At 42.5% G+C, this 22,671-nt stretch overlaps 1 protein-coding gene across 1 annotated transcript; it reads right to left on the bottom strand.

Annotated features, from left to right (window-relative positions):
• Positions 1-222: 222 nt before the first annotated feature.
• On the bottom strand, positions 223-1,936 carry Hpdl (4-hydroxyphenylpyruvate dioxygenase like). Its single transcript, XM_005317965.5, has one exon. The coding sequence runs from the start codon at positions 1,605-1,607 to the stop codon at positions 492-494; it is 1,116 nt and encodes a 371-aa protein (XP_005318022.1). The 5' UTR covers positions 1,608-1,936; the 3' UTR covers positions 223-491.
• Between the last annotated feature and the right edge of the window lie 20,735 nt (positions 1,937-22,671).

The following is a 22,671-nucleotide window of genomic DNA, read 5'->3' as shown; positions in this document are numbered from 1 at the left end:
ACATATAGTGAAAATTCAGAAATGCAAAGGGTTAAAAAAAATCACAAATCTGGGGCAGAGAGGGAAATACTATCATAGGGGAACACAAAGGAGTGGGAGTGTAGCTCAGTAATAGAGCATGTTCCTAGCATGTGCAGGGTCCTAGGTTCAATCCCCATCTTGCAAAAAATAAATTAGTCCTACTCATATTAAAAAAAAAAAGAACACAAAGGCTTGTATTAGTTATGTCTGTGACCTAATCATGTAATTTTTTATTGTTCTTTGTATCTTGTGAATGTATTAGATATTAAATTGTAAGAAATGTTTTATACTTAAACAAACAAACAAAAAACAACACTTCTTTGAAGCCCAGTAAGAGACTTAACTGCTGGCATGTACTAAGGAGAAGCAGGGCACACCTGGCCTCTGAGGGTATTGCATTTCAATAGCTGGGCCTCCTCTGGGTGTGTCTCAAGCTACAAGAAAGTGGCTGCATCTAGCTCTGGCTGTCCTCAGGCTTTCTGGCTCCTGGCAGCTTCCTCTTGTATGGATTGCCACAGTGCTCGAATGTTGTCCTGGCCAAACCCTGTGGCCCCTTGCCTCTGAATCAGCTCCAAGAAGAAGGTATCCTCAGCAAAGAGGGACTTGGTAAAGACCTGAAGCAGAAACTTGCCTTTATCTCCATCTAGCAGTATTCCCTGTCGGGCCAGAACGCCAGGTATGAGCCCCGCAGCTAGGATCTGCTTTTCTTTGCCTGGCTGCTGGTAGTATGCTTCGGGAGGTGTCAGGAGCCGGCCTCCGGCCAAAGCCATACCCTCACTGGCCTCCATGATGTTCGGCGTATACAGTCCTACGTGCTGCAGGCCCGGCCCCCTGTGCCGAACCAGAAATTGCTCCACCTGGTCCTGTCTATAGGTAGCCCCCGGCAGAGACTCGGCCAGCACAAGGGTGGGGACAATGCTGCCGGGTGGAGTCTGCAGGGCCATGAGCCGCAGCCCCCCATTCCCCGACTCAGTTACCACTTCGAGGCCCCGCTCAGGATCCTCCCCTGGGTTCAACGGCAAGTGGTGAAAGCCCAGGCAGTCCTGGAACCAGCGCCTAAGTGTTGGGGAGCTACCGGGTGTGCAAGCCAAGGTCAAGTGGTCCACGTGGCTGACCCAACCTGCGTCGGGCTTGGAGGGCACCGGTCCGAAGCCCGGTAGGAAGGGCCCGTGATAGCCGGCACGCTCCAGCAACGTCAGGCTGAGGTTGCCAGCCGGCGAGCTAACCACAGCGTAGGTGGCGGCGCCCTGAGCATCCCGAACGTTAACTGGGGGCACCGGCACACGACAGCCCCGGGATGCCAGCACTTGGGCAGCGGTGCTCGCATCGTCCACATCGAAACACAAGTTCGTGGCGCTGGGCACAGCATGATGTGGGTCTAGACCGTACAGCGGCTCCCCGGGCCCCGCACCCTCATTCACCAAAAAGACGGCGTCTCCGCTGCGTAGGGCCAGTTGCCGCCAGCCACCTGCCTCCCGCGCCGCCAGGGGCTGGAAGCCAAAGAGGCACTGCAGATCCCGGGCTAGGGGCTGCCCGGCAGCCACTTGGAAGGCGATGTGACACAGGCGGCGGGCGTGCACGGCCATTACGCGCCTCGTGGCCAGCCGGGCGGTTCTTCTTCTAAGGCAGCTCCCTTATCGTTCAGAACTCCCAAGACTTTTGGTCCCAAGTTGGTTGTCCAGAGCCGGTTGGAAACTGGTGGAGTCCAGTTCTTCCCAGAGATCGTGTTCCTCGCTTGCTCTTTTCTAGGGAAGAAATTTAAAATTTAAGCTGGGTGGCCTTGGGAGCTCGGTTCACCTTACAGTGTCATCCAAAGTGGATTCTGGGGGCAAGGGCGAGTAGTAAGGCCACGAGGAACCAGTACTGGGCGGAGCGCGACCGAAGGAGGGCCTATGACTCCGCCTTTGACACGCCTTCCTCCAGGTCTGTCGCCTAGGATACAGTGGGGACACTGCTCCTTTTCAGGGCCTAGGAAATCACAATAGTCACCTTCATTTAATGCCAGGAACTGGATTCACACTCTACCCGTGACCTCAAAGCAAAGGACACAGCCCTTGTTGGTGAAGGATCCTGAATCCTTCCTTCACAAACAAGTGATTTCTTAGCAGTTTCATGCTTTTCTTCACAATTCAGGGGTTATCCTTTAAGTTCTTTTTTGTTGTTGTTGTTAAAAAGAGAGAGAGAGAATATGAATCTTTTTTGTAGATGGACACAACACAATGCCTTTATTTTTATGTAGTGCTGAGAATTGAACCCCCACCCCCCACCCGACCCCCTAGGCCAGCGCTCTACTGCTGAGCCACCATCCCAGCCTGAAGTTCTTTTTTTAATATTAAAATGTTTAGAAGACCTTCATTCCCCTAAACAGTCCAGAAAAATTGATATAAAAAGATGGACCACCAATATGCCATCTACATGTCTCAGCTACACTTATCTCTCTAAGCCTACTTCTCTCAACATCTTTTGCTCCCTTTTCCCAAGAAGTGTAGGGAGGGGGACCCTTTGTTGTTGTTTATTTTGTTGTTCCTGAAAAGAACAGCTGCACCCCACCCTGTCAGGACTAGAAATCAAGTCCTCTTTGCTCTTTGAAGCTTCCTAACTGGCCTTGAGCCAATGCTTTGGGGGTGAGTGGGGGTTCTAGCCTTGAGACCCAGGATTATGTGAGATCAGTGAAAGGAGGAAATTAAAAATCTGGCTTCAACTGGATGACCCTTTAAGGGTTAAGGAAGGGCATTCAAGAAGGGCAAAAGGCATAAGCAAAAAGCTCAGTGAGTATTAAGCTAAACTCGGGAGAAATAGCATTGGGGAGGCATTTGGTATGGACACTAATACGGTGATGAGTCCTGCTTCCCCACATGTTGAAGTTCGAACATTAAAGAAGCATGCCGAGGGATTCCACCTCTTGGGTCCTCTTCTTCCTCCGGGAGAAGTCTTTTCTGCTGTCCTTTAATAAACTTCTAATTTCTACTCTGAAAAAAAAAAAAGCATGCCGAGGCAAGCATATGAAGCAGGGTTTATTTAAAAAGGGGTAACATAGACTTCTCCTGTGAGGGAGAATGGGGCCATAGCTGGTATCCTGGTATCCCAAGAAGCAAGGTGTTCTGCCCTTTTTTTTTTTTTTTAAAGAGAGAGAGAGGGGGGGAGAGAGAGAGAGAGAGAAATTTCTTAACATTTATTTTTCAGTTCTCGGCGGACACAACATCTTTGTTGGTATGTGGTGCTGAGGATCGAACCTGGGCCGCATGCATGCCAGGCGAGCATGCTACCGCTTGAGCCACATCCCCAGCCCCATGTTCTGCCTTTTTTATATGTCCTAGACTTCCTTTGTTCTCCTGCTTTCCCCCCTTATCTTTTTCCTTCCAGTGGAGGAGACTAGGCCCAAGAATGCTCGATGGGAAGGCCAAAAGGTGGGAAATAGGTGGGCTGAAGGGGGAAGGGCAGGGGGGGAGTAGACAAGGACACATTAACCTTATAGCTCCCTGTAGGGTGGGGAAATTCCTGGGACAGGTTACCTTGGCAACAAGTTGGAGCAGGAGCAGGTTCTTGATAAGATTCCTCAGGAGACAGTCTCCAACTTCCCAGACTTGCTCACAATTGGCCTCCTAGATCCTACTTGACTCGATTTACCTATCTACACTGACTGCCTAATTCTAGCTTCAACACCAAGGTTTGAGGCATTGCAAGAGATTCAGGAAGCCTTCTCTGTAGGGATTCACTGGCAAGAAGAAAAAGGCAGAGCGCTCACCTATCATGTGTGAGGCACCGGGTTCAATCCTCAGCACCACATAAAAATATATTGTGTCCACCTATAACTAAAAAAACCTTTTTTTTTTTTTTTTAAAGGAGGAGGCTATCATAAGGGAACAGGGCTTAGAAAAATAGGCCTGGATGGGTGTTCAAAACTGTAGACAGGAGGAGAGTACCTGGAAGCTGGCCAATGCTGCTTAAAGGCACTGGGTGTTATTCTGCAAACCACTGAATGTGAGAACATGAATTCCACAGACAAACTTGAGTTTAAAATTCACCCCTAGCACTTATTACCAAGACTTTTGGTGAGTTGTTTAACTTCTCTGAGCCTTAGTTTCCTCTTCTGCAAAAATGGAGATAATAGGGCTGGGGATGTGGCTGAAGCTGTAGCGCGCTTGCCTGGCATACACTGGGTGCTGGGTTCGATCCTCAGCACCACATACAAATAAAATAAAGATGATGTGTCCACAGAAAACTAAAAAATATCAAAAAGTTCTCTCTCTCTCTTAAAAAAAAAATGGAGATAATAATGTCACAGGAAGGGCTGGGGATGTGGCTCAAGCGGTAGCGTGCTCGTCTGGCATGCCTTGAGGCCCGGAGTTCAATCCTCAGCACCACATACAAACAGATGTTGTGTCCACTGAAAACTAAAATAAATAACTCTCTCTCTCTCTCAAAATAAATAAATAAAAGGCACTTATTTAAATAAATAAATAAATAATGTCACAGGAGAAGACATCTCTGAAGAGGGTTCCAAGGAGTTACCAGTGAGAAGAGGGAAACTGACCCAGAATCAGGAGGGTTCTTGACATACTTGACAGAAAATATTTTGGGCACTGTGGGTCAGAGGCATAGACAGATTTATTTAGGAAAGCAGATACATATTCAAGGGAGAATGAGGGCAGGCCTTTGGGGTAAATCGAGGAATACACATTCAAGGGAGAATGTGGGCTATTTCCAGAGGCAGAGACAACAACCTGTTGGGTAGGGTGTTAATGTTTATAGAGGGCTGGAGCTAGGGGCTGGTCTATAAGTGGAAGTAGAGTTACACAATTTTGTGCCAGTTTTCCCTGTGCTTCCTCATTATCCTCTTTTCACCAGGGAATGATTCAAGGGCATTGGCCAAAGGTGTACAGCTCAGGGGTAGAAGTTTATCAAGGCTGCAGTTCTGCATTTCAATGGTTTATGGGAACTTCCATTGAGACTCATTTTCTCCCTTTATTTCTAGATTCCTATCTCAATAGTAACTACCACATCAGGTAGTCATGAAATGAGGTAGAGTAAGTGTTCAGTAAATAGTAGCAGTTGCTACTGAGATTATTGTATTGTTTTATTTTTTCTCATTATACAATGTCATGGCACTTCCCAGAGGGTATTATGTATTCTGCTAGAGATAAGGGGGCAGGCACTTCACTGTCAAAGCACAAGCTGCTTAGTCAGAGTAGCTCAATAAATGGCCCAGAGAAAGCTTTGGCTCATTCCAAGGATTCCCAGGTCGCATTAACTCTCTTCACCCTCATCTCCAAAGGACTTCTTAGCCCCCAGGCACTGTGGAAAGTATAGGGACTACCTTAGGGAAAGAGTGCCCTATCTCCTGCCTGGCCCCATTTTATTGATTATTTATTACATGACCTTGAGTAATGTTCTTCCTTATTACATGTCAAACTAAGATTGTATAATACCAACTCAGCTTCCTTCTTAGGATATATCATGGGAACAGGTTGATACTGAACTTTGGTCTTGTACTTAATCCTCAAATGACTGCAGAAGCAATGAAAGACAGAAGCCTTGTCATCCCTCCTTGCCAAAAGTATAACGGTTACCAGATCCTAGATAGTGCTGAATTTCTCAGGTTGTACAGTGACATGGGGGAACTGCAGCCAGGCAAGAGGTGTAGGTTTTATCCTCTGAATTGGGTAGGGCCTGGAATGGTACTAACAGTGCCTCCGACTTGGCTGTCTGTGGGCCTCTGATTTTAGTGGAGTCTGAACACAGAGCCCTGGGAGTAGGACTCTGGAAGAGCTGGGACAGAATGGACTACCTTGACCCCTCAGAGTCAGAGCCCCACTGAGCAGCTTTAGAATCTACAGACCTTTGGCCTAGCCTCAGGAGTTTGCACTCAATAGTCCCAGTTATAGACAGGGGCTGGGTTTGTGGCTCAGTGGTAGAGCACTTGCCTGGCACTTATGAGGCACTGGGTTCGATCCTCAGCACTACATGAAAATAAATAAATAAAATAAAGGTATTGTGCCCATCTACAACTTAAAAATAGCAGAAACAGGAACCCTGGCCATTCATTTCCCACCTGCTCCAGAGGGGAAAGGTTTGTGGAGGCTAAGCGGGAGCTGTCTGAAAGATAAGGGTGATTTTCACTGGAGTACGTTGCTCTGCAAGGGTTTGCCAGGGCACAGACTGGACTCTCGGGCTGAGGGTAGAAGTGGTTGTGCATGTTGGTCTCCCTCCGAGGCAGATTCCATTTCCTGCAGCTCTACTGGATTCCAGATCATGGCCCACGAAACTCCTTGTTTCCTTACTGTCAGCAACCTGCCGGACTTTTCTCAAAGCCTTCCTGCTGCGGCTATAGCTCAGGGGAGATATGCAGCTAGAGATTGAAGAGAACCGGAAGACACCATTGGAGAGCGCGCCAGATCAAGCTGCAAGGTGTTGGCGCTGCTGGGGGTTTCCTGCTAATTCTGCCTTCCTTGGCCACAGGGTGTACAGAGACGGTGGCGAGGACTATGGAGGGTCCAGGAGCCCAGTGGCGGAGCCACGTCTTTCCTGCCGCTCTCGGCCTAAGCCTAACAGCTAGCGGAGGCACCGTCCGTTTGGCTCCAAAATCCTCTCAGATTTGTCTCTCGCCTCTCCCTGAGAGCGTAAAGCTCTCCAGACCCAATCCCTCCGGATCTCTCCGCCCTGTTTTCCTGCGAGAAGAAGCCGGAAGCTCACCCCTTTCTGGATCCGCCCCTTCTCCCGCCCTTCCCTAGTTCTGACCCCGAGCTCCTCCTTCTTTTCTTCTGCCGGAAGCAGCCCCGGAAGCTCCAGCCTTTTTGGACCGGTGTCTGTCCTCACGTGACCTTGTCCCACTGCGATTGTGGAGATTTGACATTTTACTGGACGCGACCTAGAAAATTTCAGGGATGATGATATTTAAGCTTTTTGTGTGTGGTAAAATACACATACTATTTACTAACAACCATGTTCGGTGGTATTAAGTATATTCATGTTGTGCGACAAATCCCACAGTCCATCTTCAGAACTTTTTCTTCCCAAACTGAAACTGTACTCAAGAAATAGTGGGTTTCCATTTTCCCTTATCCCAGTGGCAACCAGCTTTCTACTGTTTCTCATTTTAATTTGTAGGAACTTAATGCAAGTGGAATTATACAGTATTTGTGTTTTTATGATTGACTTTTTTCACTTAGCATAATGTCCTTAATGTTGTGCCCTGAGGGAGGTGAAGAAGTGAGCCCAGTGGCTCTTAAGGGAAAGAACCATTCTCCAGGGAAAGAAAACAAGCCCACTTTACTGATTTTTCCTCCTCTTTCTAGTATTTTCACTCTCTTAAGAGACAATTCTTGGGCTGGGGATGTGGCTCAAGCGGTAGCGTGCTCGCCTGGCATGCGTGTGGCCGGGTTCGATCCTCAGCACCACATACAAAGATGTTGTGTCCGCGGAAAACTAAAAAATAAATATTTAAAAAAATTCTCTCTCTCTCTCTCTCTCTCTCTCTCTCTCTCTCTCTCTCTCTCTCTCTCTCTCTCTCTAAAAAAAGAAAAACTTTTTTTAAAAAAAGAGAATTCTGAGGTCTCCTTTACTTAAAAAAAAAAATCTTTTTCTGTCCTGTGTACTTCTGAAACTGCTATGGTATCTTTCTCCTCACTTCCACAGTCAGACTTCTAATAAAAATTATTGTTATATTTATTGTTTTATTCTGGGAATTGAACTCAGAGCACCACTGAGCTGTATCACCAGCCCTTTTATTTTGAGATAGGGTCTTGTTAGGTTGCTCAGGATGGCCTTGAACTTGGAATCCTCCTGCCTCGGCCTTCTATGTAGGTGGGATTACAATACTGTGTCATTGTGCATGGCTAAAATTTAATTTTGTCACTTTTTTTTTGTACCAGGGTTTGAACCCAGGAGCATTTTACTGCTAACCTACATCCCCAGCCCTTTTTATTTTTATTTTAAGACAAGGTCTTGCTGAGTTGCTGTAGGACTCGCTAAAGTTGCCCAGGCTGGACATGAATTTGAAATCCTCCTGCCTTGGCTCCATGGTCTCTGCGATTACAGGTATTTGCCACCGGTGCTGAGCAAAATTGGTTTTTAAAGATAGACAAATTATAAAAAGTTCATTAAACATGCTCAATATAAAAACCCAAACGTAGGAAAATATGGACAATTATTCTTCTTTGATCACTCTGCAGAGGTCACCACTACTAAAAGTTTCTCATGCATTCTTTTTAAAAGCATCTCATATGCATTTATTCAAACATATACATAGCTATCCGTTTATCTTTGTGTGTTAGTATGTGTGTATATGTGTGTGTGTGTATGGGGATTGAGCCCAGAGCTAGTGAGCTACATTCCCAGTCCCTAGCTGTTTTTCTTTTTAAAATTTATTTATTTATTTATTTGTTCTAATTTGTTATATGTGACAGCAGAATGCATTTCAGTTCGCAGTACACAAATGGAGCACAATTTTTCATTTCTCTGGTTGTACACAAAGTAGAGTCACACAATCCATGTCTTCATACATGTACCTAGGGTAATGATGTCCATCTCATTCTACTATCTTTCCTACCCCCATGCCCCCTCCCTCCTCTTTGCCCTCTCCAAAGTTCCTCCATTCTTCCCATGGATCCCCCACCCCCATTGTGGATCAGTTCCTTAGCCCATTTATTGATTTTTTTTTTTTAGTGTTAAGTTTTTTTTTGAGTTCTTTATATATCCTGGAGATTAGTGCTCTATCTGATGTGCATGAGGTAAAAAATTGCCTGGCTGTTTTTCTCAACATGTCCAGTTTTAGATACATTTCCATTTCATTACAAATAAATCTTCCATAATATTTATAATGACTATATAATTTCATGATATGTGCATGTGTTATAGTTACATTAACCAGCACTCTCTAATAAACATGCAAGTTGTATTCCATGTTAGCTGTTTATAAATGCCACCATAAATAAGTCTTGCCATAAATCTTTGGCACATGTGAAGTACACTTATAGACCAATCTCTTTTTCCTTTCATTTATTTATTTGTTTTTGTTGTGCTGGGAGTCAGAATCTTGCACATGCAAAGCAAGCTCTCTACCACCGAGCAACATCCTCAGCCTTGTAGGCCAAATTCTTTTTTTTTTTTTTGTAAATATTTATTTATTTGTAGATGAACACACAGTATCATTATTTATTTTTATATGGTGCCGAGATTGAACCCAGTGCCTCATACATGCAAGGCAAGCACTTTACCACTGAGCTACAGCCTTAGCCCGTAGGCCAAATTCTTGAAAGCAGAATTGCTACTCTCCAAACCAGTCTCCAATATATAACCAACATTAGCATTGGGAAATGCAAATCTAATTATGTTACTGTCCTGCTTACAACAATTTAATAAGTTCCAACTACACTTGAGGTCATAACAGAAAAGTCTCCAGTGGTCAATAGACCCTGTTCAACTTTCCAGCTTTTTTATCACCACTGTCCTCCTCCTCCATACTGTAATTTATTGATATTTTCATGTTTTTTCCCACCCCCAATTTTTGTTTTCCCATTCACGACTATTCTCTCCTACGTGGAATACTCTTTCTTTCCCTCCTGTCTTGATTTGGCTAACATTTTCTTGGTCAGTATACTTCAGTATAAATTTTATTTCCACCATCCCTGAGACTTATTTCCAGTGTCTAATACAAGGTTTGGCACGTTTTAAGAGCTCAGTAGATATTTATTAATGAACCAAGGTCTTAAGGACCAAGTGATTCCAAGACTGTCATTTTTTGTATGATCCCTAGGTGTCATCATTGGCCTCAGTTTAACTAGGTCTTGGCTGGAGACCCAGAAGGAATGCTAAGTGATGCCCAACCTGTTCTATCTACCCAGAAGCTGGGAAGGGTTATGGGAAGCTCAGATTTTTCTTCCTGGTCTGACACCTCCATCTGCTTTGGCTAAATGCTTTGATAGGGTGACTAGTTTTTTTCTGGGCTGAACTTCAGAACTCAAAGGGCAAGGATTTTTCAGTACTAAAACTGGGGCAATCTCAGTCTGGAAGGGTTGGTCACCCAACCATAGACAGAAGGTCCAAAAACTCTTTTTTTTTTTTTTTTAAGAGAGAGAGAGAGAGAGAGAATTTTTAATATTTATTTTTTAGTTCTCGGCGGACACAACATCTTTGTTGGTATGTGGTGCTGAGGATCGAACCCGGGCCGCACGCATGCCAGGCAAGCACGCTACCGCTTGAGCCACATCCCCAGCCCCCAAAAAACTCTTAAGTCTACCCTGACTAAGGTCTAGGCCCAATAGAAGTTAATTCCACTCCAACCCCAGTACTATCACTGATTAATGGGCACTGTCAAAATTTAGGGAAAGTATATACACTTTAAATAAATATGAAGAGATCCACCTATGTCTGATTGTAGTTACCATTTATCGAGTGTCACTGGGCATGACCCTTGTAAATATTATTTTTAGTCTATTTGGAAACGTAAGAGAACATATGGTTATCTTTTTCAGAAGAGAAAACTGGCAAAGGGTGTAATTCAGTGATGGAGTATGTGCATAAGGCTCTGGGTCCAATCCCCTGTATAAAAAAGAAGAGAAGGAGGGGGCTGGGTAAGGAGGAGACAGAGAGGTTAAGTGGCTAGCCTAAGTCATACAGCATGGTAAATTTCAAACCTATGTTGCTGAGGGCCATTACCAAGTAGGAATGACGCATCGAAATTTCCTTGCCAAGCGTACCCCATGCTGCTTAGAGGACATTCGATGGGACATTGCATGCATGCTTTAATAAGGTGACCTTGCTCAAGGACCAAGGCGGATCCGGGTTTAGAGCTGATCAGGTTTGAGGAAGTAACCGGCTCCTTGAGTTTAAGGCGTTGCCAGTTTAAGAATATGGGTTTTAGGGAAGTTAGAGGTTGAAGATTATTGCTGGGATTAGGGTGTTCCTGTTGCTTGTTCCCGTTGAGTTCTCGTGAGATTAAAATGGGATTTGGAGAGAGCCTCGTGAAGTAGGTGAATTGTGCGGGAGACTGCAGAACGGGATTGCCCCTGGACCTGTGTGGAGGCGGTGTGAGAGCGGGAATAAAGAATTGCTGTTTGAACCTACAAAGGTGTGTGGTGGCTCGTGATTCTGGTGCCAAGCCGAGACATTGGTCTTGGCACTATGTTTCTCTGCCTATCGAGCTCTTGCACTTTTTATTGAATCTTCAGTTGAGCATTTTTCTCCTACTCTTGTCTTTGTTTAGGAGTATAGGGAAGGACTGGGAGGCAAGAGGCAGATGCAGGTGGAAGGTTTGAGGAAGAGGACATATGATTAGGGCTTGGTGGGGGCACCTAGCATTGACAGTTTGCATATTTGCATATGAGTGGTCTCTGCTTTCCTGAATTAGATATGGACATAGCTTTGGGATGTCCAGAGAAAGCCCTTCAGGGGCCATTATCCTAACACCAGTCTGTGTCCTCACTGAGAAGCTTAGACTGTGTTTCTCAGAGTCCATGATGGATCCATCTAAGTCTTCTCTGATTCATCTGAATATGAGAGAGGCAAAGGGAAAAGTTAGCAGGAGCAAGCCATAAACTGGAGGGACAAGAGAAGGGTGGAGAGATATGTGGGGACTTTGACAAGGGTCATATTAAATACAATGCCTTTCCTAAAATTTAGTTTCAGTGAATGGCTGCAGTTAATGATATGGCTTGGCTCCTCTCTTCACAGTGATATTATGAGGCTAAATTTTATTTTATCCAAATGGTCACCTAGGAATCAAACTAAACAAGAGTTGTGTAGAGGTAAGGACTGGAGCCTGACTGAGATGGGGAGTGGTCAGACCCGATGGGCATGCATCAGTCTGACAGGAAGGTATCCAGTCCATGGAAGGTATAATAAACTAGACTACTTCTGTATTTATTTACATTAAAAACAAAATTCAGGGCTGGGGATGTGGCTCAAGCGGTAGCGGGCTCGCCTGGCATGTGTGCGGCCCGGGTTCGATCCTCAGCACCACATACAAACAAAGATGTTGTGTCTGCTGAAAAATTTTAAAAAAATATTTAAAAAAATTCTCTCTCTCTTTCTCTCTCTCTTCTCTCTCTCTCTCTCTCTCTCTCTCTCTCTCTCTCTCTCTCTCTCTCTCCCCTCTCTCTCTCTTTAAAAAAAAATTCAAACATCCCTCAAGAATTCTTTTTTTTTTTTTTTTTTGGTACCAGGGATTGAACCCAGGGTGCTTAACCACTGAGCCACATTCCCAACCATTTTTAGTTTTTATTTTGAGACTAAGTTGCTTAGGGCCTTGCTAAATTGCTGAGCTGGCTTTGAACTTGGAATCCTCCTGCTTCAGCCTCCTGAGCTGCTGGGATTAGAGGCGTACGACACTGCACGCGGCTCCCTCTAGAATCTTAAATTCTCTTACAAGAAGATGCAATTCAGAAGCAGTGGGATTTGAGCTGTATGATTTCATTGCATATTTTCCAGGATACAGAGACTCAGGGTGAAAGATCTGTCCTGAGCCACCTTGGTCCTAGACCTGCTCAACTCCAGCAGCTGGTGCAACCTGTTACCCTGTAATCAATTTCCACCTATGGCTCCACTCTGCCAGCAAGTCCACAGACAAGTAGAACATTAGCAAAGTTCTTATCTGAGCTAAACCATGTCAGTGTCAGCTGGACTTCCACCTTCTGCCTGAGAACTGCACATTGCACGTTCTAGAGCAGTTTTTGAGGACCTGGGCATAATGTAGGGCTAGAGAAGATGGAAATCATTAATTAAGCTATCACACAGGATTCCTCTGCCTTTCATTCTGAAAATACCTAGTATGTTACAACATTGACTAAAGAAAAAAGGGATTTGTGAGGTAGTCACTATCCATGTACCATTACATTGATACAGGACCTTTTGCCAGGGGCTCGTGAAGGGCAGTGATCTGGTATAGTAAAAAGTATATGACTTTAGAGTCAAACAGAATTTGGTTCTCCTACTTTCTTGCTAGGTGACCTTAGGAAAGTTACTCAACCTTTTAATCAATAAATAGAAATAATAATTGGAGGGCTGGGGCTATAGCTCAGTGGCAGAGCATTTGCCTTGCATGTGTGAGGCACTGGGTTCGATCCTTAGCACCACATAAAAATAAACAAAATAAAGTCAGTCTGTCCATTTACCACTACAAATTTTTTTTAAAAAAATAATTGGGTTTCTTCAACCAATAAATGGAGATAATCCCAAATTTGGTATATAAAAATATGTTTAGTGGTGATTGTTGTGTGGCAGGTTATGTTTAAGTGCTTTATAAACAGAGTATGAATTCATATGACCTTATGAGTTGTATACTTATATTGTCTGTAAAAACAATGTCTTTGCTTTATAGATACAAAGACTGAGACTGGAGCACTTGATTAAATTGCCCAAGGTTAAATTGTTAACTAGCTGGGATTTAGACCCAGGATGTTAGGCTTTAGCTTACATGTAGTGAGCTACCAAGCCATGGTGCCATATGGAGTGGGGCTGAATAAAGAATAGCTATTAATGGTCATTGTAATTTAGCATTGAGTGCTTTTTATATTCATGGAACTAAGTGTTAATTATTAGCATATTTGGATGCAACATTTATCCTTTTTCTATTTTTTCTACAGCCATGGCAACAAAGGGCTTTGCGCTCTCTATAGCATAGCATCCTGCCTTTGTCCCATCCAGCCCCGGTGGGTGCATCAGTCTCTGCAAACAACAAAAGATGTGGCCACCCGGCTGGCTATCCCTGCCCCCATCAGAGCACTAATGGAGGCTGAGGGTGCTTTGATTGGAACTGAGCTAGGAGAGCAGCAGACAGGTACAGATCAGCAGACTGGGACAGGGCTCACAAGAGAGGTCATGCTTAATAAACCTGATTAATTTCTTTGAGCAGCAACAATACAAGAGGACAGGGGTGAAATGAGAGACAGTAATTTATCCTGATTCCAAGGCACAGGAGCACAGCTAAAATCAGCAGAGATTTTGTGAAGATGCTACTGGGGCCTGCAGGCTCAGTTATGGGGGCAGCAATAAGGAAACTCAATGAAGGGAAAAGATTTGCTCATGTTGACCTAGTGAAGAGGAAACTCAGAGCAGGGACAAAGAACAGACTGCCCAAGCCATCTAACGAAGACACAGATCTGACCAGGACACTTCTGCATAAATCCTTTCCAGTGGTTTCCTGCCTCCTAAATCTGATCATGATGTAGACAATAATAACTACTAATTTGATATTTACTATGTGTAAGGTGCTTATGGAGGAGAAAGGTGAGGCACAGAGCTTAAGCAACATGTCCAATTGCATGGTTATTAATACATAATGGGGACTCCAACCCCACCTGCTCTCACAGGCTCACCCAATTCTAGCTTGGGTGTTTAATGATGTGTTTCTTCGATCAGATAGGAGGCCCCTCTGTAGCAGGAACAACAACTTATTAAACTCTGCTGCTCAAGCCTTCTAGTAGTGGAGTTCTGAAGCTCCTGGCTCCTCTTGTATTCTCCCTCTGAATACTCACTGTGCTTAACTATATTTTTGGGTTGGTGGGTACTGAGGTTTGAACTCAGGGGCACTCAACCACTAAGTCACATCCCTAGTATTTTATTTAGAGACAGGGTCTCTCACTGAGTTGCTTAGTGCCTTGCTTTAGCTGAGACTGGTTTTAAACTCTCAATCCTCCTGCCTCAGCCTCCCAAGCCACTGGGAGCCTATCCACTTTTTTTTTTTTTTAAAGAGAGAGAGAGAGAGAGAGAGAGAGAGAGAGAATTTTAATATTTATTTTTTAGTTTTTGGCGGACACAACATGTTTATTTGTATGTGGTGCTGAGCATCGAACCCAGGCTGCACGCACGCCAGGCGAGCGCGCTACCGCTTAAGCCACATCCCCAGCCCTCTATCCACATTTTTTAAAATAGATTTTTTTTTAGGGCTGGGATTGTGGCTTAGTGATTGAGTGCATGAGGCACTGGATTCGATCCTCAGCACCACATTAAAAAATAAAATAAAATAAAGGTATTGTGTCAACCTACTACTAAAAAATAATTTTTTTAATACATTCTTTAGTTGTCAGTGGACCTTTATTTTTACTTATTTATTTATATGTGGTACTGAGAGTCAAACCCAGTGCCTCACACATGCTAAGCAAGCACTCTACAACTGAGCTACAACCCCAGCCCTATAGGTTTATTCATATTTTCAGCTTCAATTCCCACTTCCTAGAGGCAGACTTTTAAAGAAAGCAAATGGTTGACCCCCTACTTTTTATTCTACCCTAGATGATTAATCTGAACCTGTCATATTTATTCCATCCTTCTTGCCAATAATTGGTTTAGGAATGAGGATATGCTTTGTTTCTTCCTGGTGAGACTGATAGGACTGTCTTAGTCAGTTTATGCTGCTCTAATAGAATGCCACTGACTGAGTGGCTTAAACAACAACAATCTTTCACAGTTCTGAAGGCTGAGGAGTCTCAGATTGAGGCACTGGAAAATTCAATGTTTGGTGAGGTCCTGCTTCTTAGTTCATAGATTGCTATTTTTCTCACTGAAACATCACATGGTAGAAAGAGGACTATAGAACTCTCTGATCCCTTTTGTTAGGGCTGTAATATCATTGATGAGGGCTCTACCCTTTATTTCCCAAAGGCCTCATCTTCTAATACCATAACCTTTGCGATTAGGATTTCAATATATAAATTTTGGGAGACACAAATGTTTAGTTTCTAACAAGGACGTTTGCTGTGGGGCTTCTGGTACAGGTTTCCTCACTCCTAAGGGAGAGTCATCGGAAGTGACAAGGTTTCCTCTTCTTCTTGGGAATGTTGTCAGATCTGGAAATGCCTCAAACTTCTTGTAACTGTTTTGCTAATATACAAGGATGGAGCCAGAAACAGGAATGGTGATGTAAAGATAGCTGGAAGGAATCTTTGTCCCCAAAAGCACTTTATCCCTGGAGGCCGCTCAAACTTCCTTAGGCAAGGGAAATTAAATATGGTCACTGTTGGAGTCATTGAGAGTGGGGTTTCTATTATTTGTAGCAAAAAGCATCCTTACTGATATAAGAGGGGAAACTGACAGCATTTGGTGACTGGAAATAGGTACGGGATGAAGAAGGCTTCTGGTTGGTACAATTAGCTGGGCAGTACACATTTTACTCTGATAAGATACATTCTTAATGATATGATTTTTATGGGCCCTTTCCTGTATACTTTTATTTGTTTGTTTGTAGTGCTTGGGATGGAACTCAGGGCCTAATGAATGCTAAGCAAGTACTCCATCACTGAGCTATATAGCCTCAGCACCCCCCCCCCATTTAAAAAATTATATATTTTTTTATTGAATTGGTTTAAAGATGAGTATATTAATATTATATATTAAAACATCTCTTTTGACTTAAAAGTTAGTTTTTTGGGCTGATTTTAAAGGATATTAAATCATTTTTGTGAGTCTTTAAAGTATTAAAGTACTAATGTGCCTAGTGGACAGGCTGGCCCTGGATATAGCTTCAGTTATTCATCTCTGCTCCACACCTCTCTTTTTGACCTTCATATCCTCCAGACTCTCATATCCAACTGCCTCTTTCTACTTGAGTGTCTTACCTCAAATTCAACATATTTAAGCCTGAACACATAGTTTCCTGCATATCTTTTATTTGCCTAGTGTCCTTTATCAGAGTGAAATGCCCCGCTAGTTGCACCAGCCAGTAACCTGGAACCTCAACCTCTTCCTCATTTTATATCATATCCAGTCACCAAATGCTGTCAGTATTCCCTCTTATATGCTCTTTTTTTTAAAAAAATATTTTTTGGTAGTTGTTGGTAGGCCTTTATTTTATTTATTTATACATGGTGCTGAGAATCGAGCCCAGTGCCTCACACATGCCAGGCAAGTGTGCTACCATTGAGCCCCAGCCCCAGCCCCATCTTATATGCTCTTGAAATCATTCACTTCTTATTATTCCTGTCTTCAGTACTATTGTCCTAATCTATGTTACCACAACTCTTGCTTGGAATAATGCTCTGATTGCCAATGGTCTTCCTGCATTCATGAAATCTTTTATCTACCTGTGTTCAGAAGAATCTTTACAAACTGCAAACTTAATCATGTTATTTTCCTGCTTATAGCCTTTTCTTTTACTGCTTTTAGGATTATTTCTTGTCTTTGTTTTTTGGAAGTTTGAGTATACTATATCTCAGTGTGAGTCTTTTTTTTTTTTGAGTCATTATGAAGTTTGTTGAACTTCTTGAATCTTTATATTCATGCCTTCCAACAAATGTATAAAGTTTCCTCTCTGCCTTTCTTCCTTCCTTCCTTCCCATGTGGTCTTGGGGATTCAACCCATGACCTCAATAATGCTGAGCTACACCCTCAACTTCTCAGTCTTTATTTCTTTCAACAGTCTCACCTCCCCTTTTTCTTCTTCTGCAACTCCCACAACATGTATGTTGGTCTACTTGATGGTGTTCCACAGGTCCCTTAGGTTCTTCACTTTTCTTCAGCCTTTTATCTTTCTGTTCCCCAGGCTCAAGAATTTCCATTGACCTATCTTCATGTTATTCTGTCTGCTCAAATCTGCCTTTGAATCTGTCCAGAAAATGTTCTGCTTCAGTTATTATACCTTTCAGCTCCATGATTTGTTTGATTTCTTTTCAGGTTTTATTATTGTTTTTATTTTATTAATTTATTGGTTTTTATAACTTTCTCCACATCTTTCTTTAATCACTAGCTGTCATGATTTTAGTATGGTTAAGTGTGTCCCTTTAGTTATTTGAACATCCTTAAGATAGTAATTTTAAAGTCTTTGTCTAGTAGGTCAGCCTCAGATTTTTTTCAGGGATGGTTTTTTACTTTATTTTGTTTCCTTTGAATTGGCTATAGTTTATCTTTATATACCGTGTGATTCTTTTTGTTGGACATTTGAATGTAATAATACAGTAAATCTGGAAATCAGATTCTTTTCATTCCTCAGGATTTACTGAGATTTGTTACTATTTTTGCTTATTGTTCAGATTGTTTTAATTGTTATAGGCTATGACCATGCCAAGGATCAGAATGATGCATAAACTTAAGGTCTTTTCAAGGCTTTCTGATCTTATACAAATCCAATTTTCCCTGTATCGCTTTTTTTAATGTTTTGGTTCTTAATATCTGGCTCCCAAAAGGAGTAAAAGAGAAAAATAAAAGGGGGAAGAAAAGAATGCCAGTCCTTAAAATACTCTGGAAGTCACTTCAGTTGGAAGGGGAGGATCCTGCAACAATGTAGTAACAATGGCTGTTGACTCTTGTATCTTTGTGATTAGAAGAGCACTTTGTGATCAGATCTCCAAAATTTAGTGAAAGAGCCCTTTTTGTATACTTTATTTCCCACAGATGTATACAGGTTGCTCCAGGAACATGTACACATTTGCCTGCCATGGGGTGAGGATAGGGGATGTGTAACTGCTTCTATGCTACACATTTTAGTTGAAATTGACTAAAATCAATTGCAGTTCATCATCAAAGCCTTTGCTTGGAAATTACAAGCTGTTATGATTTTAGTATGGTTTAAGTGTGTTTCTCAAAAATTCATGTTTTGGAAGCTTGGTCCTCAAAATCAGATTCTCTTCATTCCTCAGGGTTTGCTGGAATTTGTTACTGTTTTTGTTTACTGTTTAGTGTTTTTTCTTTCTTTCTTTTTTTTTTTTTTTTTTGTACCAGGGATTAAATCCACGGGTGCTTAACTACTGAGCCACACCCAGCTCTTTTTAAAAAATTTAAAATTTTGGTACCAGGGATTGAACTCAGGGGCACTTAGCCACTGAGCCACATCCACTGCCCTATTTTCTATTTTATTTAGAGACAGAGTCTCACAGAGTTGTTTAGTGCCTCGTGGTTGCTGAGGCTGGCTTTGAATTTTATCCTGCCTCAGCCTCCATACATGCTGGGATTACAGGTAGATGCCACCAGGCCCAGCTACTATTTAGTTTAGTTTTGTTATAAAGGTGATGCCTTATTGGATAGTAATTAGGTCATTGGGGGGCTACCCATGGCAGGGATTAATGAAATTTTTGAGGACCTTGGTTAGTTCCTATGAGAAAAGAGTTGTTAGAAAAAGAGCAAGCCTGGCCCTTAAATCTTTCTGGCTTCCTGTATCACCATGTAATTTTTTTTTGTATGTTTTCTTGCTATCATTATGCCATCTGTCATGGTGTCTTTGGCCCTCATCAGAGGCCAAAGAGATGGGGCTGCCAATCTTGTATTTTCAGTCTTCAAAACAGTGAGATAAATAAACCTCTCTTCTTTTTGGGGAGGTGGGTACCAGGGGTTGAACTAAGGGGCACTCAAACACTGAACCACATCCCCCATCCTATTTTGTATTTATTTAGAGACAAGGTCTCACTGAGTTGCATAGCGCCTCACTTTTGCTGAGACTGACTTTGAATTTGTAATCCTCCTCCTAAACTGCTGGGATTACAGGCATTCGCCACTGCTCCTAGCACCTCTGTTCTCTGTATAAAGCACCTAGACTCATGTTTTGTGTTATACTAGTGGAAAATGAACTAATATATAAGGTTTCAATAGACTTCATCTTTCCAAAATAGTTACAACAGACAGATTCTGTCAGTGCAATTGTTGTCTAGATGAGGAGATAGATTCCTGGTTCTTCCTACTCACTATTTGCCCAAAATGCCTATGTAAGATTTAATTAGGCAGAAGGTAGAGGTTCCAGTCTAACAAAAGCTTGGGAATATAAGCATTTAAGGACTTTATAAGTCTCTGAGTAGAAGTTCAAGGGGGATGCAGAGGAATGATTGCAGGGTAAGGAAAAAAGAAGGACTGGGTTAGTTAAGAAGATGTATAAAACTGAGAGATTTACAAGGAGTGTTAGAAAGGTAAAATGACTTCTTTCTTTCTTTCTTTCTTTTTTTTTTTTTTTTTTTTTGGTACCAGGGATTGAACTCAGGGCCACTGGACCACTGAGCCACATCCCCAGCCCTATTTTGTATTCTATTTAGAGACAGGATCTCACTGAGTTGATTAGTGCCTCATTTTTGCTGAGGCTGGCTTTGAACTCGCGATCCTCGTGCTTCAGCCTCCTGAGTCACTGGGATTACAGGGCTTTGCCACCATGCCTGGCATGACTTCTTTTAATAGGATTTATCCTAAGAATTTCTTTATTTAATTGTTTGTGTGTATGTGTGTGTGTGTGTGTGTGTGTGTGTGTGTGTGTGTGTGTGTGTTAGTTGTAGATGGACACAGTACCTTTATTTTATTTATTTATTTTTATGTGGTGCTGAGGATTGAATCCAGTGCCTCACACATGCTAGGCAAGCACTCTACCACTGAGCCTCAACTGCAGCCACCTAAGGGTTTATTGATGAAAAAGGTATACATAGCCTAAATATGATTGGGAACTTTCTTGTGGTTATTTGGTAACAACAGGGTTCCATGGCTCATACACCTTCACATGGAGGTGCAGCATGCAACAAGGGTATAGGTAGCCTGGGGCATCTGCCTCCAGGTTCATGTGGAACCGGCAAGAACCATCCAGAGCCTGACTTGTAGCAAGTCTCTGCCTCCCTCTTTTGCTTTATTGTACTTTGTGTTCCAAACATTGGAACTTACTTTTAGAGCCTCTATTCTGCCATATATTCTTCCCTGTCACAGGAAGCATATGCTCTGTCCTCTGCCTGGAATGTTTTTATTCATTCTTCAGATCTTGATCAAAATATCACTTTTTTGAGAACCCTAAGTTCCTCCTATCATTAACTATTATCACATGATATATATCTTTCCTAATGGAGCTTATCACAGTTGTAATTTTACATTTATTTATGTATTAATACTTAAAAACCCTCTTTTCCTCTTGTCTTTAGTTCCACAAGGACCATGACTACTTTATACATATGGTCTCCCAGCATTTATCCCTCTATTTGCATATAATGAATGTAGCAGTTTAAAAATATATCAAAAAATGTTTTGACACTCTCCCTTTCAAAGCCAGAAGCCTAATTTTCCTCCTGTTGAAGAAAGGCCAGATGTAGGGACTCACTTTAACAAATAGAATGTGGTTAAACTGATTTCTGTTCCATGTTTGATCCCTCCTGCCTTCCCAGTCTCTCTCTTGGTAGTTCCGGGATGTGTATTCTAGGCAAGCACTCTACCCCTAAGCCATACATCAGCTCCATAGCATTTGATATCTGAAGCTAGGTTATAGAAAAAAGCAACTCCTTCCTATTACTTTTTCACTCTTGAGAACTTATTTGGAGGTTCTAGCAGAGGAGCTATGTTAGTCAGCTTTTTGTCACTGTAAAAAATAGCTGAGAAAAACTACTTAAAGGTGGAAAGACTTATTTTGGCTCATGGTTACAGAGGTTTCAGTCCATGATTGGCCAGCTCCATTGCTTTGGGCCTGAAATAAGGTGAGGCAGAACATCGAAGTGAAGGGAATGGCGCAGAAAAGCTGCTTTAGCTCATGACAATTCATGACAGCCAGGAAACAGAGAAAGAGGAAGAGGCCAGGAACAAGAAATACCCTTTCAGGACACACCTTCAGTGACCCACTTTATTCAACCATGCTCCACTTTCCTGTAGTTAATAATCCATCAAATATGAATCCCTCAATAGATTAATCCACTGATGAGGTCTGTACCCTATGCTCTATTTCCCCCCCCCCCCCCCCCCGCAAACCCTACCTTTGAACATTGCTACACAAAGGTCCAAACTTTCAATGCATGAGCTTTGGGGGGACATACCAGATCTCAACCGTAACAGGAGCACAGTACTTGTGTACACTTGACAGAACAGACCTTCTCTATTGGGGAATATCATTCTTCTTTCAAGTGTAGTTTCCAGAGGGACACACATGGAGCTAGCTAGAAGAGGAAGGGAACACTCATATAGCTAGCCAGATCAGTCAAATCAATCCTGGAAATCAATGAGTGACAGATGTCACAGCCAAATTGCCCTTACATCCGCTCTCACTCTTGGATTTCTCCTCTGGGGGCGATCATGCCATATTCTGAGATCACTGGAGAAAACCTATGACAGAGAGCACCTGGAGAAGAACCAAGACCTCCTACCACCAACCAGAATCATCTGCCAGCCAAAAATAGTGCCATTGTAACAGTAGATCTCCAGCCCCAATCAAGCCCCCAGATGGCTCAGCTCTGACTGACATGTGACAATAACCTCATGAGAGATTCTGAGCCAGAACCACTCTGTCAAGTTGCTCCTTGTATGAGATAATAAATGATTTTTATTGTTTTAAACCTCTAAGTTCTGGGATAAATTTTTATGCAACAATAGAAAATTGATAGAACACATTTTCAATGAATACTGAATGAATCAATGAATCAGTAGATTCATGAATAATTTTTTTTTTGTTTTCTTTTGGTTTGGCATGAATCAGTAGTCACATCAGTAATAATTCTAACAGGTGCATGGAATTTTCTTTTGCATATTCTCTGCATTTTAGTTTGTGAACTTTGTCATTAATATGAACTGGAGTAAAAAATACAAGTCAGCACAAACAATTAACTCTTGAAAGATTGGGTTTTGTTGAGTGATTTCAGTATGAGGAAAGATTAATTTTGATTGCTCTTCCATAACACATTGCCAAAAGTTAGTTGGCAGATGAGGCAAAACTCGATCATCAAATCACAGGTAAAATTTTGGCCAAGAGTAGTTTGTTGTTGTTAATAAAACTTAATGTATATT

This window comes from Ictidomys tridecemlineatus, chromosome 11 (assembly GCF_052094955.1).
Source record: "Ictidomys tridecemlineatus isolate mIctTri1 chromosome 11, mIctTri1.hap1, whole genome shotgun sequence".
Lineage (NCBI taxonomy): Eukaryota > Metazoa > Chordata > Mammalia > Rodentia > Sciuridae > Ictidomys > Ictidomys tridecemlineatus.
The sequence above is the reverse complement of the archived record's forward strand: the minus strand, read 5'-3'. Positions and strand labels throughout refer to the sequence as shown.

What these genes read in the sequence shown, in the direction of transcription:
- Hpdl (XM_005317965.5), bottom strand. Translation starts at nt 1,607, where the DNA reads ATGGCCGTGCACGCCCGCCGCCTGTGTCACATCGCCTTCCAAGTGGCT.